At 41.0% G+C, this 27,304-nt stretch overlaps 1 protein-coding gene across 4 annotated transcripts in view; it reads right to left on the minus strand.

Moving 5' to 3' along the window:
- Positions 1-27,297, minus strand: part of LOC146491615 (glycerol-3-phosphate dehydrogenase, mitochondrial-like) — a 34,492-nt gene extending 7,195 nt beyond the window's left edge. Inside the window, exons 1-14 of one of the 4 annotated variants that reach the window (XM_085152211.1) lie at positions 27,173-27,297; positions 21,775-21,881; positions 16,366-16,537; positions 15,523-15,647; positions 15,266-15,363; positions 14,710-14,873; positions 10,317-10,481; positions 8,610-8,754; positions 7,826-8,019; positions 7,309-7,443; positions 7,053-7,228; positions 2,952-3,083; positions 2,712-2,870; positions 462-574 (exon numbers count right to left, since the gene is read on the minus strand). In XM_085152211.1, coding sequence (XP_085008337.1) covers positions 462-574; positions 2,712-2,870; positions 2,952-3,083; positions 7,053-7,228; positions 7,309-7,443; positions 7,826-8,019; positions 8,610-8,754; positions 10,317-10,481; positions 14,710-14,873; positions 15,266-15,363; positions 15,523-15,647; positions 16,366-16,537; positions 21,775-21,876 — 1,880 coding nt within the window. In that variant the 5' untranslated portion in view covers positions 21,877-21,881; positions 27,173-27,297. Of the gene's footprint in view, positions 1-461; positions 575-2,711; positions 2,871-2,951; positions 3,084-7,052; positions 7,229-7,308; positions 7,444-7,825; positions 8,020-8,609; positions 8,755-10,316; positions 10,482-14,709; positions 14,874-15,265; positions 15,364-15,522; positions 15,648-16,365; positions 21,707-21,774; positions 22,016-27,172 lie in introns of those variants that run through there. The other 3 variants (XM_085152213.1, XM_085152215.1, XM_085152214.1) reach the window with 3 other exon arrangements.
- Positions 27,298-27,304: the final 7 nt, after the last annotated feature.

The raw sequence follows: 27,304 nt of genomic DNA on the forward strand, positions 1-27,304 counted from the left end.
CTGACAATGGCACGTATTGATGTGCCATCCTGGAGCAGTTGGACTACCTGTGCAACCTCTGTAGGGTCCAGGTATCGTCTCATGCTAGCAGTAGTGACACAGAGACTGGCCAAATACAAAACTAGTAAAAAACAGTCAGAAAAAGTGAAGAGGGAAAAATGTGTGCCCTCCAGCTGCAAACCATTCCTTTGTTGGGGTTTGTCTCATTGTCACACGTCTACTGGACTTGTTGTTCATTTCATTAACACCAAAGCAACTGAAACTCATTAACAAGCCCCTCTGACACTTAAATGACCAGAACAACATCCCAGAGGTTAAACTGACTGGATGGTATACTCTCATTAAAGTGTTCCTTTAATTTTTTGAGTAGTCTATAACCGATGTGGAACATGATTAAGAAAGAAAAAAATGCATCAATCAGGAAACTTAAATGAACTATCTGACGTTTTCAAAAGCACTACCTGGCTACTTCATGGTTGTCCAGGTTAATCTCAGACGTCTTGGTTATTTGCTCAGAGCGAGACCTGTAGCCCATCTCATGATACAGGAACTTCCTCGCTGCCTCGAGTTCCTCCTGGATTTAAAGGGAAAAAAAGTGAGCCCACACTAATCAGCAGAGTCATTTTCTCCTTAATCAGAACAAACAGATCCACACAGACCCTCTGTAACTCAGGTTATAACATTAAATGAGGCATCTAATGTCTAATGAGGTCACTACAATGTGTCTAAACTTTTTCTCCAGCTTGCTACATGTCACTCATACAAGCTGCTGTCTAAAAATGCACAGCTCGACGTTAGTTTACCTGATTCATCAGGTCTTTTAGCTCTAAACAAACCTCAAAACACTGAAAAACACCTGGTTTTTCAAAACTCAAAATAACATCTTCAAAAGTCTCTTTGTGTCTGACCACCACATCAAATCTAAAGAAAGTCTGTCACTGTCACATGACAGTGACAGGGAGGAGAAATTATTTATTATAGCTGCATAACTTCCACCCATCCTGGAAGGGAGACTTTCTAATCTGTGTTTTCTAATCTGTGTTTTCTAATCTGTGTTTCGTTAAACATACTCCAGGACTATGCTGATTAAAATCTCTCAATCACAGACAAAGAATTACCAATACCAAATTTTGGGGTGATGTTACAGGCTTTTTTTGGGAAAACTGATCATTGGAGCTGCAGTACTGTGACAAAGTACTTTGTCACAGTACTGGAAGTACAGACTTCCACCTTCCTGATCAATCAAATCAAACAAATTTAATACTAGATGAAGTTAGCAAGTCTGAGTAAATACAAACTGCAGCTTTTAAATTTATTACATGAAAAACTGTAATTAAAAAAAGGGATCATCAAGATGTTTTTGGTAAATGTGAGATGAGCCTTTGTGATCTTTTTGGTCAGCAGTGGTTTTCTCCTTGAACTCTCCCATGGACGCCATTTTTGCCCAGTCTCTTTCTTATTGTTGAATCATGAACTTTGACCTTAACTGAGACAAGTGAGTTAGATGTTCTTTTGTGGCCTCTTGGATGAGTCATCGAAGCTCTTGGGAGTAATTTTGGTTGGCTGGTCACTCCTGGGAAGCTTCACCACTGTTCCAAGTTTCCTCCAATTGTGGATAATGTCTCTCACTGTGGTTCACTGGAGTTCCTGAGCCTTAGAAATGGCTTTGTAACCTTTTCCAGACTGATAGATGTCACTGACTTTGTTTGTCAGCTGCTCCTTTAGATCGTGATGTGCTGTGTTGGTGTTTGAGATCTTTTAGCTTTACTTTGTCACACATTTTCTATTTAAGTGATTTCTTGATTCAGCACGTCTGGCAGTAATCAGGCCTTAATGTAGCTGAAGAAACTGAAGTCAGGGTTCCAAAAAATGTGGTTAATACAGTTAATTCATGATGTACTTCTTCACACAGGCCCAGGTGAGTTTGGATACGGTTTCTCCCTTAATAAATGAAATCTTCATTTAAAAACTGCATTTTGTATTTACTCTGGTTATCTTTGCCTAACGTTAAATTTTGTTTGATGATCTGAAACAACTTTTACACAAGGAAAACCAGAAACCAGATTGTTTGGTGCATGATTAACCGACTTGTTTATGAGCTATTCTCCCACTACTTCTGCTGGTTAACAATAAAGGCCTAAAATAGCTCAACTTTCATGCATGCACAGAGCCTCCTCTATGAAAGAGCAAAGGGTGTGGACCTTTCCATTGTACTTTGATCAAAAACGAATCCCTGCCCCAACTTGAGAAACCCACCAGGGATTAAAGCTTTATGCAGAAGCCAGGGGAATAAAACAAGTGTAATCCCATCAGTGCACGTCCTTTTAACCTGCAGACATGCACCTCAGGATGCTGGTGACAGTTTTAGAAATAGAGTTAGGTTATGTTTTAACCATAAGCACACTTTCAGTAGAAGATGTGGGCCTTATATTTCCTTTTTTTTAATGTCTGTGAAGACATTCTCATCCAAGAAGCTTCTTGAATGAGAGGTGAAACGTCTTCAAGCAACTTAAAGAATTCCAGACGCTTTTCTTTGCAAGCTCCTTTGACTACGATGACCTGGATGACTGAGAACCTTCACAGACATATTGCCGTGCGTATTTTTTTAAAATAAGCCTCTCTATGTGGACGATTCTGTAAATCTAACCATACCAAACGGTGACCTGGTGAATGTTAAAGGGTTAAAAACATCAAGAGTTGTAAACCCGTACCGTCCTCTTCTCCTGACTCCAGTCCAGTTCTTTGCCCATGATCTGGACGATACGTGGGAGCGCCTCGTCAGCCGCCTGCACATTCAGGAAGCCCAGGCGAGTTCGCCGGGCGATGACATCGATGGCGGTGCAGGCGTACTCCTTAATCGCATATAGCACCTGAAAAAGACGAGAAGCTCTCAGACACTCTTCAGACACACAGCTGGGACTTTAACCGTTTACATAACAGTCCCACTTTACCTCGCTCTCGATGTACGGGAATTCAGACACCAATCTTTTCCCGACGATCGGCCATCTCTGCCCGGTGACCTGAGCCATTTTGGCAACGTCGAATGCCCTTCCCCCATACGTGGAGGCCAGGTGTTGAGCGACCTGTGCCAGAGAACGATATAAATACTTACTTAAATAAATAGATTTTATATTAATTTATGTTAATAATAATGCTAATCAGAGGTTTTCTGCCCGGAAAACATGTTTAGAAATGTATACCAAAGCAAAATCACCAGGACTGTGATAAAACACCATTACTCAATTACTCAAACAATTATCAAAGGTCATAAATTACAGGGACATGCATAAACACTAAGGTGAAACTAAAGCAATAAGACTGCCTGAATTTGTGTAGTCAACCCCCAAACACATAATTTAAACTGTGTTAATAACAGGATTAAATTATTGGATAATCAGAAGCACTTATTAGAAATTTATTGACTGTTTAGTTACATCGAAACATGTGACCCAACTGTTATTCACTGATAAAGCTTTCATTAAAATGAATACATTATTCACTCATTAGGACCTTTTTTTTTTGTTTTTTTTCTTACATCTGCCAGAACAAAGTCTCATTAAGGTTTATAATTTGATTTTCCTAAATATATAATTTACACTAAACTGCTTTTTATATCTAAACGTTTTTACCATCCTTGTCATAGGAGCTTTTATATAAAGTCATTAGCTGAACATTTATGAGAAATACATAAGCAGCATCAGTAAGAATATTACAAGTCATTTCTTACATGAGGAAAAAAAGACCAACACCTCTTATACTGACTGATTAATACATTTGTAAACAGAGTTTAACAGTGACTTTCACATGGCTACTCCCGTTGTTTCCCTCCACTGTTAATGGCATATTGCTATAAAGGTTAAATAATGTGGGGGGGGGGGGGGGGGGGGGGGGGGGCTATTTGGAAAAACCCAAATAAGCTGAATTCAGTGTGTGTATAATAAGCGTGTGAATGTATAATTCCTGTTATCCCTCCTACAACATATAAGTCCATTATTCTAAAAATCTATTTGCTCTTGGTTAGTTTTCCCAGCCGCCAGTGAAAGAATGAGCAATAATGGCACAAGTCTGAATAAGTAAATAGATACATATAAATGTAAAATATAGAAATAATTAGATAGCTACATAAATTCATATGGAGAAATAATATGTAAATGCAAAAACAGAACAATTAATTAATTAATTAATTAATTAATATCTACAGTTACAACATTAGTTGTGATGCAAAACTATCTAAATAACTTTCAAAGACTGACTGAGTATAAATGAAGATAAATGTAAAAATAAATAAATCATTAAGTAAATGTTGAAGTATATATGATGCAAAATAGAGAATTAATTAGATTAATGTAAAACTACGTAAATTGATTTGCAGAACTAAAAACATAAATATAAAAACTGTGTGAGTGAATACACTAAATAAATACATTATATATATTAAATACATTAAATTTATCTATAAATTAATGTTGTAAACTAAAACTAAACTAAATAACTGTAGTAAAACTGAGCATAAATACATAAATAAATACATGAATTGGGAAATACAAAAAATATAGAAAATGTAGAATAAAAATTAAAAATATCAAATCTGGAAAAACAGCTGTAGCCTTAATTAAAATTTGAATAGTATGTATAGAAATTATTTTTCAATTCCCTCCCCGAATAAATGTTTGTATTTACTTAATTTATTGATTAATTTATTTAGAATTATTTAGTTTTCTGTCCTCTTTAACAGCATGTTTTTAAAAAAGGTCAGAAAATAGCAAAAACTGTTAGATTAACTGTTAAATTGTCTGTTGTGTTTAACCAAGAGTCCAAAGAACATAGTTTTAATACAAAATTAGAGAAAAACACCCTGATATTAACAGATTCAGCACTGTCCATCAACCAAATATTTCACTTTTAAACTGAAGACTGATTTTAACAGACGTTACACACAATTAAGGAGTTAAACAATAAAAATGCTTCTGCTTTTAAACGCACGTTTAAGTCCTTTCAATAGTTTAAATTATGTAAACTTGCAGCTGCTGGTATTCAGATGATCGATTTCACCTCTTCTGAGTTAAACGACAAACGATAGCGCCGCTTTGTCAATGAGGTGTCACATGTTTACAGAACACAACAGGTTATTTGCTATTCAGATCGTTGGCCTGCTGATCGTGTGAAAGGGCAAACGCTGTCCAAATACCAACAGTGACCTTTTAGGAATATTTCAGAGAACAACCAGAACAACCGGAGCTGAGGCCCCTAATGAGGAGTACGTTTACTGCAGGCACTCAGCGCAGGACTCCTTTTTCCTTATAAAACTATGTTCTATTGCGCTTAATGAAAACGAGCAGGCTAATTATCAGAAAGACGCTGGGAAGCTGATGTGAGTCGATGTGCCTTTGCTTAATGCCACTGGTAAATTGGACAGCACACAGTGCGTTGTAACTCGTGTCCAGTCTTTTGTGTAGTGGAAATGTCAGCTTTGTTACAGCAGCAGCTTTAATGTCAGCATCTGGTGGAGAAGACACCGAATGTGTCTGCGAGAGCTGCGGTTACAGCTCGGTTTGTACACGGCTGTCTCAGCCAGTGTGTACAGTAGCTACGCATTCCCAAACTTTTCTTAATGAAGCAGTAATCTCATTGATTGGTCTGAAAACAAACCTGGAAGATGTGGCTTTAAATATAAACCGCCATTCATCTCAGTGGCAGAGAGATCCACACTCATTAAAGTCAGACACTTATTTGTACACTCACCAGCCACTTCATTAGGTATACTTTTTTAACTTCCCATTAACACAAACATCCAGTCTGCCAATTACATGGTAGCAACTGAGTGTATTTAGGAATCTGGACATTATCAAGATGATGAGCTACGTTCAAAAAGCATCAGAAAGAGGAAGAAGATGGTGATTTAAGCAACTTTAAACATGGCAGGGTTGTTGGACTTTCAGAAGCTGCTGATATGCTGGGATTTTCCCACGCAACCATCTCTAGAGTTCTAGAACAATCTGAAAAAGAGAAAATAGTCTGTGAGCTTCACTAATCTGGGTGAAAACAATGCTAGAGGTCAGAAGAGAATGCTCAGCCCGCTTCGAGCTGTTAGGAAGACAACAGTAACGCAAATAACCACTTGTTACAACCAAGCTATACAGAGGAGCGTCTCATCAGCAGCAGAAGACCACACCGGGTGACACGTCTGTCAACTACAAACAGGAAACTGAGGCTACAGTTCACATGAGCTCACTAATTAGACAATCAAAGGCGGAAAAAGGAACTGGTGAATGTTTCCCTGACCTCTAGTTCTTCCTCTTCCATCAGTACAGCTTCACAAGTTTGACTTTGCCATTTTACCGAACTTTTCAGATAAAAGTCTTTCAGCCTTTTAAATGAAAACTGTTAATATGAAAACATCAGAGAGTGTTGCATTTTGACAACAATCAGAAGTAGAGCTTCATCGATGAACCAGCTATAATTGTAAAGGACAAAAGGCACCTATATATCAATTTAACATTTTCAAGGTTTAGACTGATGCTCAAATGCAAGCTAAGATAAGATAAGATGGTCTATATTAGTCCCACTGTTGGGTAATTCACAATAAACAGATGTAGCATAAGAAGAGATTTGAAGATGTGGTGGTAAAGTATGGGGCTTATTTATCAGTTTTTTGCAGCTTGGATCATAAGTTTGCCAAAAGAAGAAACAAAACTGCACATAAAGCATAAAATCATAAGAAACTCAACTCTCCGGTCCACAACGACACACTTCTTTGGCAAGTCTGATAAAATGTACAACAGAAGGAAACTTTAAATAAAGGCCTAGTATGCTTTGGGGTTAATGTAAGAAAAGGCCACTGTTTGAGAAATTAAGGCTAACATGTATAAAGTATAAAACCTGCCGAGTAGGACTGCTGGAAGCGACTCGGTAACAGAAGGAAAGCAGAAGCAGAGGAAATGAAAGGAAAAGAGCCATGGATCAGCAGCTGTGTTTAAAAACCTGCTGAGCTTTAATAGTAAACAGTACAGTATTAGGCTTTAATGACCAGCTGCAGTAACGTAACATCTGACCTCTTTCTCCAGGCCGTAGTCCTGCACCAGGCGGATGTAAAGGGTCGGCGTCCACCCCTTGGCTCCCTCCAGCATCAGACCAACAGTCTTGCAGGAGTCAGCTGAGAGGCCGTGGGCCTTAATTGTTGAGTCCAGGGTCTCTTCAGCCATAGATCTGTAGGTGGTCCATTTCCCACCTGAACACCAAAGCTGTGTTTTAAAATCCATCACAGGTACCTCTCATTGAAGATGATCAAACAGATAAAGGCCAGCTCACCAGCGATTGTGACCAGTCCGCTGTCACTGATGCTGACGATGTGGTTCCTGCAGATGGACTGGGTGTCTTTGGAGCTGGGGTCCGTCACTAGGGGACGTATGCCGCTCCACGCTGCCAACACGTCTCCTCGACGCACTGCAGACACAAAAATGTCACACCATGTCATGTTTATTAAAGAAGGAGCCAAAGAGGAGAATATAGAGCTAAAAAAGAAAAACAACTGTGGGCCAAGAATGAATCCCTGAGGGACTCCAAGCACAACAAGATTTAATTTAAGACCCTTAAGAGCAATCTTTCTGACTAGAAACTCGCTGCTCTACCCAAAAGATGAGATTACGATTACCTACCCTACCCCAATGCACCACTGAATGCCCAAACCTGTGAGTCAGTAATTAAAAAAACCCTTTAAAGCTGCAGATTCAGTCACCATATAAGCATGCGGCTCCATGTGAAGCAGACACTTGGTACAAAATAAAAAGCAGGCTACTCAAAAGTTCATCACAAAGCGCTCCTGTACCTTCTACATCAGGGCTGAGATAATTGCGGACCTCCCTCAGGATGAAGTTGATGTCGTCCTCCCCTGGGATTGGGTGGGCTGTCACGCTAGTGGGGGTGTCGGTTGTTCCGGCGATGGTCATGTTCTCCCACGGCAGGAAGAAGATGACACGACCATCGCTGGTGGCTGGATCGAGGAGACCCATGTTGTCAGGACTGTGCCAAGGAGAAGGGAAAAAAAGAGGATTTCTTATTATTAAATATACCACTCGTAATAGAAGTAGCAGGAGTCTGTGCAGTTTATTGAAATAAAAAAGGAGAGTGGCGCAAAAAAATTGAGGAAAACAGCAGGAAAAGAAGGAATGGTGGCACTAAAAATGAGGAGATGAGGGCCAAACTGAGCAGGAGACAAATGAACACAGATATGGAGGAGGTAGAGGAGGCACGGGAGTATGTGGGTGGGGGGTAGATAGCAGCAGGAGGAAGATGAGAATAAGTGAGCAGGAGGAAGAAAATTAGGTGGTTGGCATTTCTGTTCAAAGGGCTCGCGCTCCCTCGGGTTTCACTCAATAAGCTTAGCTGAACTTTAAAACCTCCGACTTCAACAAAACCACTCTGCCACTCGGCTGTATCTTAACCGGAGAAGATTGTCCTATGTATGTAGGCGGAGGTCAGATAATAGTTTGGCTAGCTTAGTATTTACACACAGGAATGAGAAAACACAGGAACTACTATACATGTTAATGGAAGAGAAAAAGAAAACAACAGGAACAGCTTTGGTTGTTTTTGGCATTATTATGTCAGACCTGTAGTATCCGGGGATGACGATGTGAACTCCAGCACTGGGCTGGCAGATGTTCGAGGCCTCCTGGTTGTCCATCTTCCTCAGAGCGTCTGTGAACGGTCCGGTGGCGTTGATCACACACTTGGCCCTCACGTCAAATTCCTGCCCTGTGAAGACGAGCGAGACGTTGACAGATTCGATTAAGAGAGACATCAAATACAAAAAATAAGCAAACAATAATGTGGGAGGAACCGTTCACTGACTTCTTAATGCAAACAGCAGCTTCTTATCACAATTAAATTAAGTTTTTCCTTTTTTATTTCACACCCCTGCAGCACCGTCCTGCCTGTGTATATATTATTTGCTATACACATTCATTTCTACTTACATTTACAATAATGCATTTACCTAAAACAAATCCTTTTAGAAGCCTTCATGGTCGTTAAGAACAATACATAACTCAAATAAAAGGAAGCCGTAGATATAGCAGCAGAAAACATCAGATGCAGAAACAATAAAAACAGCAACAAGATAATGTGAATTTCCTTCATCAGCTTTGAAGTATTACTATAACTTATTCATTAATAATCTAATGTAAGGCTTGTAGTTGATAATATAACTGTTATTAATGACCTGGAGGGCTACAGCTGGACACGATGAGACTTTTTTATTTATATTTTAACTTCTCTGTGGACTGCAGTGCACAAATATTTGGCTCTAATTGTAGCGCTTTTCTCCTCTGTTTGAGCGCCTCTTAATAGAAGCGTCACTGACCCTTTGACACACATTTACAGAAGTGGTTTTTTCCTACGTCTGAGTGCTTTGAACCTAACATTTACATGCTCACACTCTGATGGATGCACAGGAGGAAGACATGACCTGCTCTACCTCCTGAGCCGACGCCACACGCAAATAAAGCGAAAGCCAATTAGACGTGGAATTCAGTTTTTGCAATCATGCAAATGATTGGCTTCAACTTGTCTGCCATTTTGAACATGTGACACTGTAGTTCTAGATGTTCAGGCAAGGTGACAAGGTGATACTACTTGCAAATACATCTTGATGCATGCTCAATCATCCAGGTAAGTAAATTCTGAAAGACTGAGCCTGAGGAGAGTCAAGGAGGCCATTTACGTGAAAAGGTAAAGAACATCTATGAATGGAGGAGCCTTACAAGAAACCTGAAAGGTGATGAATGAGTGGGAGAAAAAAACAACAATCCACAGTGAAGGTGAAATTGGGTGTTTCTGATTTTCCCGCTCCCACCATAGGCGGCGTATTTGAGCTCAATATGACATGTTTTTCCAAAAAGCGAGAAGAGTGAACTCAAGTTATTAACCCTGGCTCTATGGTGTTAATGAGAAGTTAAAAGAAAGAGATTAAATGCACATGCCGTTGTTATGGTTACATGGTGGTCTTCAGGTATATAGCAGATATAGATCTGAGTCTTTCCATCCTCACTTCCAGGGATTTTTCATATTTAATCCTAATGTTTAAAAAGCTTTTTTAATGTCAGTCTCCATGTAGACTGATGAAACAGTTTGAAGCGGCACAACACAGCTTGGCCTTTTTAAATGATTATTTCATCTTCTCTTTTTATGGTGTTGGAGGAAGTCTAAACCTTCAGGGTCAGGATGATCTTTCTAACCTGTGCTTTAGGAGCTCAGAGACACTTTCGGATGGAAAAAATTAAACTTTAGAGCGCCATCTCGCCGCCCGCGTCCCTCACCTGTGATGACGTCCCTGCAGCGGGCACCGCACACCTTCTCTCTGCCGCTCTGTGGGTCCTTTTTCTTCAGCAGGTGAATCACCTCGGTGTAGTTTGCGATGGCGGCGCCATAGCGGGCGGCACTGAGGGCGATGGCCAGGTTCATACGGGCATCATTGTGCTGACCTGAAGCAGGACAGAAAAGAAGGACATGAACAAGATGGAAGGAAGAGGTAATTTGTGCCTTTTTATAGGCATTTAGCTGGATTTCTCACATGGATAGGAGAATTTGTACCTAGGGGAAGTATCTGAGGAATGCATACATATAATGCAGCAGCCAGCCAGCTCGACGTAAGTGGATTAGGCCCAACATTGTGTGTGTGTGTCTGTGACAATAAAGGAGTGTCTGCTGTTGCTGGTGGCAGCGGCAGTAACCAAGGAAGTGGGAGAAATAGCTGCTGCTGCTCAGCCGCTCCGACCGGTGACGCCGCCGCCGCTGCTGCTCTGCGCTCTACACCGCCGGGAGAGAAGGTCATATTTCGAAATGTCACGGGCGTGATTGTTCCAGACGGCATAATTGGAGAAAAGACGACCCACCCCTCCCCCTCCTCCCCATCACCCTGGCCCCCAGCCCCCACCCCTTCAGAGCAGATGATGGGAGGATGGTGAGGAGGTAAAAATCAAACATATGCTGCTCTGCACCAGGAAAACGCTCTTCCATTTTCTCAGTCTGGAGTAAAGGCAGGAACCTCTGATCACTTAAGAGTAAAAGTATTTTAAATGGATAAATTAAACTTCAGGTAAGCGCTCTTTACTGTGCTGAAGAAATAAACGGATATTAATGGATATCGTATTTTATTTCATAGTAAAAATATGATAAAGACAAACATCAGCAACCTCTAAGTGGTGTCATTTCTCCAATTAAAATAAAACAAACAAAAAAAACCCAGCCTGTTGTGAGTGAACACAACGAGCCCATACTGAGCGAAGCCAGCAGTAGAAAACACATCACCCGCAGATACGCCGTTGTTATTTTCGGCGGCGGAACGGAAAGGACGCCAGAGGCACAAGGCTCCTCACACTCAGCTGGACGCTCAGCATATGTTTGGTTCTCCTTCGTGGTGAAACGGCAAACACGCAACCTTTAGCGCCGCGGGGGTAGAGGGGGCATCCTACCAGTCTGTCAACACATTTTGTTCGGCACCAGTGGAGATGTGAAGGCCTCGGGCAGCACTGCATCCGAGGCCTGCATTCTCTAATCTGCTGTTTGGCTTAATGATACGATCCCAACATGTTTCCTGAAGTATATTTCAGATTTGCACTATTTGTGTTTAAATGTGAATAAAAGAGAAAGTTGGTCGTAAACTTTAACTGAATTAAATTCTTAGCATAAAGTATGTTTTTATGTAAAGAATAAATTGTTTTTTGCTTCTTTGTCTGTACTCGTACAGGTTTTGAACAGCACAGCGAAAAATATGTCTATGAATTATATTGAAGAAAGACAGATTGTATTTTAAAGGCGTTTAATTTTTACTACTGCTGTGTTTAGTAGTTTACTCACACTGGCATCGATCTCATAGTAATTTGGGGCTTTTAATGATTTCATTGAACTGTTTAAAACAAGGACTGGGAGAACAAGTTTGATATTATTTAGGATTTCTTCTAATCCACACAAGGTCAAAAATAAACACGCAGTTCAGTTGGGGTGACCGTGGCTCAGGGGGTTGGGAAGCGTATCTGTAACCGGAAGGTCGCCGGTTCGATCCCCGGGGCTCTCTGTCCTGGTCGTTGTGTCCTTGGGCAAGACACTTGCCAAGACACACCCTACACTTTACCCTACCCTACTGGCCGACCAGTAGGTGTAGCCTTGCTTCTGTCAGTCTGCCCCAGGGCAGCTGTGGCTACAACCGTAGCTTGTCTCCACCAGTGTGTGAATGTGAGAGTGAATGAATAATGGCATTGTAAAGCGCTTTGGGTGCCTTGAAAAGCACTATATAAATCCAATCCATTATTAGTTCAAATACATCCACCCAACTGTGTCCGAGTTTCAACAATCTAGCTGTTGGTTCCCGGTGAAGTTGAAGAAATTCCTTCTTTATTATTCCAACCAATTTGTGCAGTGTACCAGTACCACTGGCAGCAAAACAGCCCCAGAGCATGATGTTACCACCACCATGCTTGACAGCTGGTACGTTGTTCTTAGGTTTGAAAGCCTCATCTTTACTCCTCCAAACCTACATCTTGTCGTTGTGGCGAAATGGCTCAATATTTGCTTTGTCTGACCATAAAACTTTTTGGCTTGTCCATGTGGGCTGCTGCAGATTTCAGTTGGGCTTGAAGGTGTTGATTTTGGAGCAGGGGCTTCTTTCTTGGTTGGCACCCTCTCAGTTCATGGTGATATAAAACTCACTTCCAACAGGGTTATTCTTTAACATCCTAACCGATTTCCTGTCATCTGAGGGTGGCAGTTTGGGTCTTCTTACAGGACTCGGCAAAGTGGTGACAAATCTGAATAGTTTGTACTCATGTAAAAATGTTTGAACTGATGAGCCTGGAATCCGCGTTTGTTTAGAAATGACTTCAAGAGACTTTCACAGGTGGTGTAAATCTACAATTGTCCTTCTTAGATCTTCACTGAGTTCTTTAGACTTTCACTTTGTTCTCAGCACTGGTCAATAAGTGCTGTCAAAACTCTTCTGCACCACTTATTAAAATATTTAAATGAGTTGTTCAATGTGCACCCAAATCTTGTTTTTTAAAGCCATTAAAATGTGTGCTGTACAATCATTCCACCCTGATAATGGAACAGTTCAAATAAATAAATAAAAGCCTAAAGTTTTCCACGACATTCGTGTCAATTATGAGTGGATATAAACTTCTGATCACAACTAACCGAGCAAAAATAAAACTAAAACTAAAAGTTTTGAAAATGCTGCAGTTTTTTAGATTTGTGGGCGTGAAACTCTTTTTGCCAAAATATTACCGCTGGGCTCACATGCCATTTGTGATTTCATGCTCACTCGGTGGCAAATAGACATGTACTAGCTAGCTATCATTTAACGTTCTACTCTTGGTAACAGCTAAGATATCAACTGTTAACTAAAGCTTGACGCTGGTAAAAGTTTCAGAAATGCTAAACATTGAAAAGTCAGCGACACCAAAATCTGAACTTAAAGCAACAGAACATGTTAGAAACCGAGGAGCTACGACTAAATCTACAGGTTAGGGTCACTGATGGCTCTATGAGATGACTCCCAAAGCTCTCACTCAACTTCTCCTCCTTCCAGGCCAAAAAAATTCAAAAATAAAATCTATGATCTATAGTCTCACTTTTTGCCATTGCTATTAGACCTCTCGTATTCTTTCTACAAGCTACCAGCCAATTTCTTCCTACTCACATGAATGCAAAGAGCACATGAACAGTCAGTGTTGAATGTGTTAACAGGTGTATTTTCAGAAACTTTGCCTGAATAATGTAACTTCGTAAAATACAGAAGATTTATCAGGTCGGGTCAGAGTTAAGTTGCACATGATTATGTGAGTGTAGGTTCTCAGTCACTGTGGTCATGGTAGTCTTAAGAGTTGGTGACTGGACATCTTTGGGTGTTTTGAAGATCTTTTACTTTAGAGCTAAAGAAACCTCTTGGATGAGAGATGAAATGTCATTTAAAAAACTTAAAGAAATCCTGTCGCCTTCTTTTCAAGCTCTTAAGACTACTAAATGAGTACTTCAAATAGCCTTTCAGCGGCTCCTAGTGTAGACAGCCATTCAATTCACAGAAAACTTAAACATGTTGGTAATCTTAGTCAAGTTCTGCAGCTACTGCAAGCTTTTTGTAGGTTTTGTTTCAGCAAATATACAACCACAAAGAAAGAAATACTATATTTAGTTATATACATCACACCTGTGTTTTTGCATTTGACAATTTAATATGAGCTATTTAGACGCCTACGAGGGTTAGATATCCTGTTTTTCATAAGCAGAAAAGGTCAGTCCAAATAACATATTTTTTCATTCCCTCCTATCTGTTTAGTCATCTCATGAATGCTCACGTTGATGTTTCAACACCCCAGAAGTCAATGGGTGCTTCTGAAAAAGATTTCAAGACCTGTCATCACGTTTGCTGCTGTCAGGCGTTTAAATAGCGGTTACAGAGCTGCTCTATAAAACCTCATGTTCACGCAAATTTCCATCAAGCCATCGCTATTGTAAATCTTTGCTGCAGGAGACGGCGGGGAAAGGGCAAGACTGACTCAGCTGTCTTTTCATGTTTACACAAAATAAAAGAGATGAGTAACAAATAAGCAAACAAAGCATGCTGTTTGGATAACTGAAAACACATCGCAGCGCGGATGAAACAAACAGCTCTGCTGGCGTAAAAACCCCCCAACAATAACGGAGCCGTAAGCTCACCGTCGTAGTACACGATGGCCCCCACCAACTTGTCCTTCTTCAGCATGGGGAAGAGCTCCAAGGCCTTCGTCTTGCTGAGGACGTAGCTGCTCTTCAGGCACTGGATCCCCGCCACCAAGTCGTACATCTTGATCCCTGCCCAGTAGTAAGGCAACTGCCACCATCTGTGAGGCAAACACAGCGATTTAAGTTCTGTCTACTTAAATATTTGGATACAAAATCTTATTTTTTGGTCAATTTTACGTCACCACAAAGATGCAAAAATCTATTTTCCTCCAGACAGGTATTAAACAAATTATCAGCTGGTTAAACAAGGCAGGTTTTGTCCTTACCCCAGTCGTCATCAAAATGTGGCTACATTTACTCAAAACGTAGGTTTGCTCAACAAATAGCCACAAAGAACAAAAAGAGTAATAGATGTTGAACCGACAAGCATTTATACACCCCTGCTGTAGTCTCACAGAGCAGCTGCTACCCAGGTGACACAGACTCACTGAAGATGAATCCCCCTCATAAACGCCCATATTTAACCAAAAAACCTTGTTCTAAATCTTACTTGTAAACAGGAAGCATGATGGGTAACGGCGCAGACAGGTGAGGTGCAATCTCCAGCAGGTTGGCTCGCTCATGGAGGGCCTCTTTCACCATCATGTACTGTTTAAAAATATATATATATATATTTATTTATTTTTTTCCTACTGATGTGCTCTGTTAGTGAGGCTGAAATGACAATAAAAGTCTGTCTATCTAATCCAAAAAGATGATGGTGAGAGAGGAGAATCTAAATAAGCCAAAGGTGCAGCACAGAGTAACCTGCTCGTAGTCCAGCTTCATGATGGCCTTCTGCAGATAGCGGACTCCACCGTGGATGAGCTTGGTGCTTCGGCTGCTCGTGCCAGAAGAGAAGTCGCTTCTCTCGACGAGAGCAGTCTTAAGGTCTGGGGAAAATGACACAGCGCCTTAATGATAACGGTATTAAGAAGAGCCTTGTTTCCTTCTTACACTAAAACTTAAACTTATATAAAACCTAAACCTTACAGACGATTAGCCTATATGTCACCCAAAAGCTTCAAGGGAACAAGCAAATAAACAGACGGCTCTTCGCTCTGATGAATCTGGTTATTATCAATACAAGTGAAAAATGTTGTTCTGACCTATTAACTTCAAAGTCTGATCTGTGATAAATGAGCCTTCATCAGCTCGCAGTGACTCTATAAACCTGTAGGAGTGACAGCTTTTAAATAAGTAAGGGCCACGTCATAAACGTCTGCCACACAGTAATGACTAAACATAAACATGGATTTAATTGCAGCCAACTTTTACAAGCCCAGTACTCTGTATATACTAAGACCTGAAATGAACTTAAAAGTACCTGGTACCAGGTACCTATAGGAAAACCCTAAAGTAAGTAAAGTAAATACTCGTGGATTTAGATGTTGAAAGCAGTGCTTCTATGGATGTGTGTAAATCGGTGAATAGGACATAAGTGATATGAGAACCAGTCCATTTTGCACAGTCGCAGAATCTAGAAGAACCTCTTAAAACTGAAGCATAGAGTACAGGACCATCATAATCCTTCAACCATGATTCAGTGAGAACACTTCCAAAGCCTAGTGAAACCTGAAAGCAGAGACACCCTGCTGATGGCGGGCTTACTGCGTGTGACAGCGTCTAAGGCACATCCTGCCCCCGTGGCCCCTCCTCCGACAACCAGAACGTCGAACTCCTCTGTGTTTGTCAGCGCTGCGAGCTGCGCCTGCCGAGAGGGGAGCTCATCGACGAAGGGAACCTTCAGCTCTGCTTCTGCCGCCACTTGGGCCAACCGAGCCTGGATGTGACAGACACGCACATGGATCAGCACGAGCACAAAGAGCACGAGGCTTTAAAGAGTCACGGGTTCTTCGTAATGAATGCGAATCACTAGCTTTTCTATGTTAGACGTTAAATTAAAAGAAAACGTAGCAACACTTTCCTTGAGGTGCGTTTGAAACATTATAAGCACACTGCGAGGATCATAATCACCTCAGAGTGGCATGGGACATAATGCATAATGACTTGCAATCATTTCAATACATTATGCATTTGGATTGACTGTGTAATGAGATTACTGTAAGACATGCTTACAGTATAATAAGCAATGTGGCGGATGGAATATAATGTATGTATGGGAAAACAGTTATGACTTGATGGATGATCATTGCTCTTAATTGGCTAAAAGGAGTTTCTACAACATGCTGAACCTGAAAACCTGCAGATTCTGGTGAATAAACCAGCTGTTTATTATTTTAATGTTGCACAACCCAAATGACTATACCACATATAGAAAAGTAATTATGTAATTGCAGCACAAATAAGGCTATTTTATGTAAGTATGTCCAATATTATACTGCTCCTTTGAGTACTTTATAGTTAGTAAATAAGCAGTTGATAGAACAGGGATAAAAACCTACTGCTTGCCTTTTCTTGAGCAAAATTGTAGCAACACTGCATCTGTACCTGACAGCTTTTTGACATAGCCAGTTACGTTCTTCAACAATGAAACTGCATGGTAAATGTCACGAAAATATGTGGCAACTTCTGCCACATAACAACAATTATGATTCAATCAGTCGGGTAAACACCGCAGGGCTTGAATGTGCAACATTTTTTGTTTACTAAATACCTGCACAGGTCGCCTGGTGGGATGCAACCCGTCTCCAAACAGTGACAGTCCAACTTGGACTGCAATCGCTCTTAGATTGGCAAAGATTTACAAATAACTGCTGTCTAATTTATAAATGCAGAGAGATTGCTGATGCGGTGCCATCAGTCTGAGTCGCAAAACTCTCTTACAATATCATCACTTTCCAATATTGTACTCGACTTAACTGGCTGCCAGCTGGTTACGTTCCTATATAAAAGTAAGGTTGCCGAGCACCTATGGCTTTTTGCAGTCAAACTGCAGAACTGCAGCAACTACGTCACTATTTGTGCAGGAACATCTGTTTCAAATCTATGAGGTTCTGACTGAACTCTGAATGAAAGTAGTTATTATGAATTTCTGTCCATGCAGAAAGCAAAAGATTTACGTTGTTTCACTGATTCCCTACACTTGGTTGTTGCATTATCGAAAACAGATTCTATGCATTTGCCACTTTAACCCCATTCAGTCAAAAACTGATAGCAGACCGACTCCACCTTATTGCTGTTTTATCACCATCTTCATGCAGCAAAGTCGATTCCACTGTGGTCTCTGTCTCTGAAGCACCCAGTACAAAGTCAACGAGATTGCAAGTTCATTGCACACACAGTCGTGCTCTGGCCTAAGCAGTTTAACATGGTTGCGTATTTCTCCAGTTGAGTGCTTATGTCACTTTTCCCCAACTTTAAAAAAGTTGATGTTCTCAATCAAAAACCTGCAGAACGTGGCGTTTCACGTAGATGTGGGCCATCTTACTTTCCACCTCACTTGTTTCCAACTTCCTGTCAAAGTGGGATGCTACTCTTGGAAGGTCCTGCAGCCCAGTCTAGCAGCAGGTGGGTGACTGCAGTCTTAGACACAGTTAACTGAGGCACATTAACAATTTTTACTACATCACCCTGACGCTTCACTTACGAGAAAAGTCTCTTATTACTTCTCCCATCATCCTTTTAATCACTGAAGTTAATTATTTTATGTTGTTGGCTAGCTGTTAATAAATAAGTAATAAGTAGGTAAATAGAGACAAGCTATAAAAAAAAAACAGACCACACAGGATATGAAGTTGCACCCAGCCTCGTCATTATCAGATGACAGATGGCTTCAAGAGGCCTCTCTTTTTGCTCTACAAATGGAAAGTGTGGTGCTGGTAACAAAATTTTGCTCATCACCTACAGATATCTTCTTGTAGGGGCTCAGGTTGGTAAAGACTGAAAGAAGTTATTAGGGGACTGTAAAAATGGTCGAGTTACCAAAGTGACTACAGATGGTATTTTTAACAAATCAAAGAACGAGCTCTCCGGCTCAAATCTGAAAATTGTTCTTATGAAGCTACTTTTGGCAGAAAGTGGAATCACAACGTGCTTATGATGTCCCACGACAAGTGAAGTGTTGCTAATACAAACAAAAAAAAACAGAACACATTCCTGGTGCGATTAGTTGCAAATCAAAGAGTGTGGAGGGTCACCACCTGCTGCAGCATGCTGCTCAGCTTTACAAAAATAAAAAATTCACACTGCAGGCTTTGAACATCACGTTTGCCCACTGTCTGATTAGCAAAATAATGAATTTAAAGAAGAAATAATCACATCTACAATAAAAAAGAAAACAGCTTATCTCTGACACAAGGATGCAGGATTTCTCTTCTAATGAAATATTTATTAATTTTCTTTTTCTTTTTTTTGTTTAGCAGTTCGAGCTAAATGATTGCATCAAGCTGCTTTGAAGCCACCGCGGCATTTGACTTGCAAATACCAGCAGGCGTTTTTGTAATTTAAGCCTGCAGCCGCAAACAAGACCATGATATAATCATTGTCTATTTCTGATGATGCACATAGACAAACACCACCGCAGAATTAAGCGACGGTGTATGCGCCCAACCCCCCACCTTCCCCAACGTAATCAAGTTAAGTCAAAGAGTGGCGCAGCCAGGCCCACGCTAATAGCCAATCGGCCGCTGTCTTGAAAACTTCTCCAAGCCATGTGCCCTTGCTAAAGGAGACAAGACGGACATTCATCTCATCAGCACTGTAATTACTGGGATTAGAGGCATGCATGATTACAAACTATTGTGAAAAATAATTATATTTCATCAGGGTCGACTTCTTGCTTACCAATCCACGCTTGGTTGAGAGGACGGCGACGGGCAAGAGAAGACATTATCGCACCGGGACACAAAGCAGAGTTCACATTAGGTTGTGCAGTCAAATAAAGCCTGGTATGTAGTTGTGTGGCATGCCTATAATAAGCCTAAAACACGTCATAAAGTCAGTGGGAACAGCTGTTTAGGTTTTTTTTGAAGAAGACAAGCTTGAGACTGGAGGCTTGAATGTAAAGACATCATCTATTCTTATCTTTCCGGCTGTTCTCAAAGATCCTAAATCATTATTTACTGTATGAAGAGTTTTGATGTCGCCTGTGGATAAACACAAGATTCGCAAAGCATCAAATGGATGAAAAAAATAAATAAAAACAACAATAATGCACTTTTTTTTATTGCTCAAAGTTAAATGAAGGAATTGATACCCTGACACGTCTGTTTTTGGCAACATTGGAGAACATTAGTAGAGATACAGGCATGAAGTATGGGCTCATTATTAGGACACAGAGACCTACAGTTCCACCAAATGTACAATCCAGGGACCAGGGCTTCTCAAAGTTTTCATGAATGAGCACAAATGAGGGCAACAAAGGATTCAAAAACTTCACTGTTTGTAATCTCTCTGCTTAGAGGATGATGCTTGTATTTCTGAGTGACGGCTGGAGCCTGCTTGTCCAAGAAAATGCTTCCTTACTGTTGTTCAGAACTGCAGTTCCTCTAATGGCCACTTGAGGCTGGCTACAAAAGTGGGACAATCCTCACATACTTCACTGAACAAGTAAGGCTAGTCGGAACAAACATATTACATGTTTGATTTTAGCCTCTGTGGATCGTTTCATCCTTCCTTTTGGCTAATGGACGCTTTTTTTATAAGGTTGCTGCTGTGCTTTGGATCATTATCCTATTACATGACATAATTTGGCCAACATTTAGCTGTTGGACAGATGTCTCACATTTGACTGTAGAATACTTTGGTATACAGAGGAGTTCATGGTCGGTCAGCTTAATGACTGCAAGATACTCTGAGGCTGCGAAACAAGCCCAAATCATGACCCCTCCACCACTGTGCTGACAGCTGGTATGAGGTCTTTTTGTTGATATGGCACATTTATGAAGTCCTGTGATTTGTTGAGATGTAACTTTGCAAGCCTAAGCTGAACAGCCAAGTTCTTTTTTTTAGAGATAAGAGGCTTTTCCTGTTCAACTCTCCAAACAGGCCACACTTGTTCAGTCTTTTTTCTCATTTTACTGTCACAAACATTTCTTCGGTTTTTTGCACTTTCTCCAAGTTTTGCATGATCTGACCTTGGGCTTAATTTGCTGGGAGGTCTGTTAGTAGGAATATTGTGGCATTGAGTTAACACACAGCAGAATTTATGCACCTTCAGAGGTGCCCACATTTGCAGATGAGAAAATAAAGTGAATTTTCTTAGCAGCACCTGGCTGTTGCTTAACTTCTTGATTTCTATGGAACCAGTGGCAGTGAACTTTCTTTCTTCTTCAACACTACATGTATGATTTATGACCGTGATAAAAACTGTGAATGAATTAAATGTACAGCAGAGGATTCTTGCCAATTACCAGGGACCGCCACTGGCCTGCAGGCCACACTTTGAGAACCGTGGCTTTGGCCTAACTTTCAGTCTTTATGCTAAGTTTGTTGGTTGTTAAAAGTAGTTTCATATTCAGAGAAGTGACATGACAGTGGTATCAATTTTCTTATTTAACTCTTGGAAAGAGCATAATAATGAGAGGGGGGTCAATATTCCCATTATAGCACAAAATAAAAAATGCTAGTGACAGGCACTTGACCTTTATGTTGAAAGGCCAAATGCTAAAATGGCCACACCTCCATGGCGAGTGGGTAGGCAGTGAACCAGTGGAGGAAGCAGAGTGTGAGGGTGATTACTTCCATTTTACAGCCTAACAACACTGTAAAACCTGATGCTGCTGTGGCCGATTATACTATTTGTAATCACCATTTCTGTGCAGCTCAAGGTCCAATCATGACCTCCTGCACAGCAGCAAGTGGAGCATCAAATACAAAGACTGAAAACACCCCCAATAGACCTCAAACACATTCCAACATCTAGACAGGATATGCCCTGAATGGCACTCCCTTCCTAAAAAACAGTCGTCTGCCTCTTCTTTTTCTTTTGTTAAGGAGCTCTCACAAACTATAAACTAACTATTCCATGCAAAGTGAAAGAACATCTGCGTGGATGTCCTAGCCATGCACAAAACTAAACTGAAAGCAAACATTTGTTGGAGCAAGTTTTCTTCTTACCTGTGCCTTTCTGTACTCGATCAGCTGTGACAGGCCAAACGCTGTGGCAACCGCCCCACCACCTACAAGGGCCGTCCGTTTCAGAGCCCTCCTGAACGCCATCGGCCCTACAGCAAAGGTACAGGGCAGGACAGAGACAGAGAGAGAGTAGAGACGCCCAGGTTAGCAGCCTTTTGACATGCCGGGCATGCCAGTCTGTGAGGTAGTATGTAGATAAAGGGAAGGTGGGAGGGTCCAAAAGCTGCAAGTCAGGATGAAAGAGACAAGTTTAATCGCCATGTGACATTTAAAGTATCGGAAAAAACAACTGGCAAAATTATCAATAAGGAAAATACTGTTAGTTAAATCTCCTGAAAAATCATTATGTTTATCCAGCAGAGCAGGATTAAATGGTATTGTATAGTGCTTTACTTGGTCCATAAGGTCATTCACACACTGGTGATGGCAAGCTACATTGTAGCCACAGCCACCCTGGGGCGGACTGGCAGAGGCGAGGCTGCCAGACATTGGTGCCACCGGGCCCTCTGACCACCCGTAGGCAATGGGGGAAGTGTCTTGCCCAAGGACACAACGACCAAGATTGTCGGAGCCGGGGCTCGAACCGGCAACCTTCCGATTACAAGACGAACTGCCAACTCTTGAGCCACGATCGCCCGTCGACACATTCAGCACACTTTCATAAGTAACTGCTGCCCAGCAGGGCATTCAAACTGTGGAGGAAAACCAGGAGAGCTGTGAAAACTTCAAGTTTCAGGCGCTCTTCTGAGTCCTTTAAACATGCAAAAACAGACCTGATCCTAGGAAGTCACTTAGGTTGATTTTATCTTTAATGACAGCTGTCATGGCTTTTGTGTTTCTCTGCTGGTTTAGTGGCTCCTTTTGTTTTTGAAAATCATCAGTTTTTGCTATTTTCCCTCATCATTTATTTTATCCTCTGTCAACAGCCTCTCTTTATATTCCACTTCATCTTCTTGGTATTGTAATTTTTGTGATGTCTTTCTGTTTCCTTAGTTCGGTTCCTGTGGTTGTCTGGCTTTCCCCTTTTTGGAATTTCACTCTGTTTCTATTGTGTTTCTATGTTTGCTTATTTGCGTCAAGTCTGCATGTCTTAGAGCGTCTCAGTGTTAGCCATGTTTTATTTTGATAGTCTTGTGTACCTCGTATTGAGTTTTACCTTCCCTATTTTACCTGATTTATTGCAGTTGTGTTCCCTGGTGTTTCCCATCTCCCTAGTTGCCTGTTGCAGATTTATTTTCGGAGCCTCTCTCTGTTTTTTGTTGTGTCCTCCCCCACATGGAAGTGTGTTTTCACTGTGTTTTCACTCAAGTCCTGTCTCCTGAGTCTTGCATTGGGATCAACGTCTTGCCTTCCACACTGCTGAACCGTGGCAATAGCAGCTAAAACCTGTTTTACTTCAAACAACGCTAAAGATTATAAGCTGAGATGTGACATGTAGTGTCCACATGTTCAAATTCGATGTGGATCCTAATGCGACGGCTTATTTCTACAACAATATCAGCATTTTTCCTGACCACTCAAAAATGTTTTGGCATCCCACTAAAGGAAAACCACCAAGTTTATTTATTTATTTATTTATTAAGTTTAAATAACGAAGAAAAAAACACATATTTTGGAATTTCTAGCTCAGATGAGAGAAGACATAAAACCTTCAGGAGAAAAAGATCAGATGACTTACATTAAATGGCCTTGGGGCAGGCCTCTTCATTAGCCTTACATCATAGCGGTTGCCTGGGGAGCTAAATAGGTGATCACTGTTATTTCTAACAAGTATGAATTTTAGTTACGTGGAACAAAATGCTCACTCTCAACCAAGAAAACCCCTGAATGTGAATCCAAATTCCATTTCTACTGGAACATATCAGTAAATCGTTTAGATGTCCACAAACCTTTGACCACTAAGTGTAATTCTACCTGTGTAAAAAGGAACTATAGAAGGAACAGTTTCATCATTAATCTACCCATCGATTACTGCCTCACATTACACGATGATCGTGTAATGATCGTGTATAAAAGGGTAGCAAATAGTAAGTGCTGATGTTTAACAAAGAAAAAAGCAGCAAATCTCAGCAAAGAAGAAGCAGAACTTTTTAGCATCAAATGCATAACATGCCAAAAAACATAATTTCTTCAGCTCTCTGACAAAGGAAGTATGAAGTCTAACCAGGTTACATGCAGTAAATAACTATAATTAAAGGTCATCTGGTCAGGTTTTACAGGTTACATCAGAGAAAATAATACTTGAATAAAATGCAACTAAAATTGATCCCCAATGAATCTGATGCTGTTAACTCTTTAATATTCTGATAATGAGTCTGTGCCGTAACGAGCACGACGTGACACACATTGCTCTGCACGCCGGCCCACGAGCTTCAATTCCCATCAGGTGAGCCCCAGTAAAGTATTTGCATTCCTACTGTAACGTACGCCGAAAAACAAGTTTCCAGGGAGCGCAGTGCACCGCAGCAGATTCTAATGCATTTTAATAAAGCAGATGGCCCAAAGGTCAACAAGCAGTTTGCTGTAATTAATGACCTATTACATGTAGCATACCACTGTGGCAGCCAGACATTAGCCACACAAACGCTGTCTTTTATTATTTTTACTGCCAACTTTTGACCAAATTCTAAACTTTTCCTCTCAAAACAACAACTACAAATTAATAACAGTACCAACTTTTTTCACACCTATAAGTCAGGCTGAAGTTTGCCTTCTTCTGAATTTTGTTTGGGTGAATTAAAACATGTTCAAAAGACATCAAAATCAAACAAACAGTCATTTTGCTTGAAATGTCCAATCCCAGTCTGCATTTTATCTTCTAGTTATTACACCACGATGTACCAAATACGCATGACCCTACAGGGCTTCAAGCAGTCTTTGAAAAAAGATTTTAGTCGAAGTAAAGCTTCTGAACTTTCACGTCAAAATGAGCCAGCTGATGTGGTGTGGTATCTAAACAGCGCCTCCCTTTGAAAGTTTCCAAGTAAGCCTGGATGGAAAGAAGCCAAGGGACAGACCCAGAGAGCGGGTACATCAGTAAATGCCATCTTACTTGTTGACTGGGTTTAACTATTAATGGCGATCGTGGCTCAAGAGTTGGGAGTTCGCCTTGTAATCGGAAGATTGCCGGTTTGAGCTCCGGCTTGGACAGTCTCGGTCGTTGTGTCCTTGGGCAAGACACTTCAACCGTTGCCTACTGGTGGTGGTCAGAGGACCCGGTGGCGCCAGTGTCCGGCAGCCTCGCTTCTGTCAGTGCGCCCCAGGGTGGCTGTGGCTACAATGTAGCTTACCATCACCAGTGTGTGAATGGGTGGATGACCGGATGTGTAAAGCGCTTTGGGGTCCTTAGGGACTAGTAAAGCGCTATACAAATACAGGCCATTTACCATTTATTAGCAATTACCCAACAGCCAGTTATCAATTAACAAAGCACAAGTTTGCTATTTTAACTTTAACTTGGCTAAATTACACAATCTGTGTGAAAACCTGCATTAAGACTAGGTGAGTCTGACACTTGCTCAGTGTGCAATTTATTGCCTCCAAAAGTCCAGCAGGAGGCGACTTTCCTACTTTCAAAAGCAAATCTGACAGCCCTGATAGGTCTTCCTTGACCTATGGCCTCAGTAAGCTATTCTAATATGTTTATGGTCCCAATCACAAGTTTAAATCATTACTTAAAAGAACATGATGCTAATTTTGAAGATTAAGGTCCCATTTGTGGTCCACATCACTGGTCCCCATAATGTGGACGGCAACAAAGTGACGATGAAAATAATTAGCCTGAAGTTTCGCAATGAGACCAGTCGCTTCATCGTTCCACTTTTTTCCTTTGTCCAAAAAGAAAAAAATCTTTTCCAAAAGTGTACAAATGTCATGCTATGTTTGTGCTGGCTACGTGTTCAAAGATTAAATACTAGTTTGTTTCTCACAGACAGGAATGAATTATACCAATTAACCAAAAACCCTCAAAGACATGGTATTGCACCAGCTGTGTGGGGCAATCTGGTATTTTAAAACATGAGCACTAGCCCAGACTTTCACAATCGGTGCCTCCTTTAGTGCTGTGATGTCAAACTCATTTTACATCGTGGGTCAGATACAGCCCACTTTGACCTGAAATTGGCTAGACCAGCACAACTAGTTTAACTACTAACTTAACCCTTGAGATATTGTAATACAAGGGAAGGAAAAGTGCATGATCAATGAATGAAAGAAATCTGTCACTTAATTTGTAAGAAAAAAAGATGTAAGGGCTTAAACTGTAAGAAATAAATGTGTAAATTCAGCCATGTGTACATTGGATACACAATGCATGCTTAATACCCTTTATTAAATGCCTTCAGGCAACTGTTGATGTGATTTGTCCCTATATAAACAAAATTTAATGTAATTGAATCCATTGTAAAGAAAAACATTTTGGTAGATACAAAAAAACAAACTTTATCATCATTAAAAAAAATCTATTACATAGCTATTTACTTTGGTGTAGCATGAATGGCCATGTGGGAGGTGTTTATCAGTTAAGATAAAACTAAAACCTTTGAAATATAGTTAAAAGGCCAAAATTTACACCCTCATTCATGCTTTTTGAAGTTGACCGTTGGAGTCCAGGCCGATTCTGGCCCCCGGACCTCAGGTTTGACACCCCTGATTTTGTGAGTGAAGCAACTAGGACTCTTAAACTCTACGTTATTAACATGGCACACCATATTCATGCCACTACTGGCAGGTAGAAGCCTCTTCTTCTTCGTGTCACTGGGGAAAGTCACCAGCTTTCACTTAGAGCAGCCTGCAGGCTCATTATGAATGCGGAAGAGGAGGAGGGGGGGTGATTTTTATGAAGAAACACGTGAAATTTGTGGCTTTTTCTTTTAATCCAAAATGTCCTACTTGGGAGTGTTTGCTTTTAACAGCAGGTGGTGGTATACCGATGCAGGTACGCCGGGCCACACAAGAGGAAGTCGGTTTGATCTTTAACTGTTGTCCCCCCGTGGATCAAAATGTAAGCGATCAGTGTCGGTGTGGTCTGTGAGGGGGGAAATTACTATCGACCTTCGCCTTTACGTTGTAAAAAATAAAAAAGAAGAAGAAGGCTACATACACTTCAAAGGGTGTGTGAAATATTTAGCCGTTCATGCGGGCTTAAATAGCCTAAAAAGACACGTAAATATGGCCCGTGTTTAGCTCCACGAACACGATAAAACTGAAGGGTAGTCTCTCAGCCCTGTAGCGGCTAGCGAAGAAAAATTCGCAGATGTTCTGCTTTTTTTCCCTTTATTGGGGTCGGGAAAGAAAAGAAAAACACGGGTTAGCCGATCATTTAGAGCGGCTTTAAAATGTCCGAAAATCACCGGGTGACACAACAAACATTCCCACTTACAGGACTTGGTGCTTCGTGGCTGGATAAAAGTCGCTCGGGGCGATGCAGGGCGGCAACTGAGGGCATCGGTAGCTATCCAAACCGTAGCTTGAGTGAGCGCTTGACAGCTACAACCAGGAAGCCCGGCGGGTA

The sequence above is a fragment of the Neolamprologus multifasciatus genome, chromosome 23, assembly GCF_963576455.1.
Source record: "Neolamprologus multifasciatus chromosome 23, fNeoMul1.2, whole genome shotgun sequence".
Lineage (NCBI taxonomy): Eukaryota > Metazoa > Chordata > Actinopteri > Cichliformes > Cichlidae > Neolamprologus > Neolamprologus multifasciatus.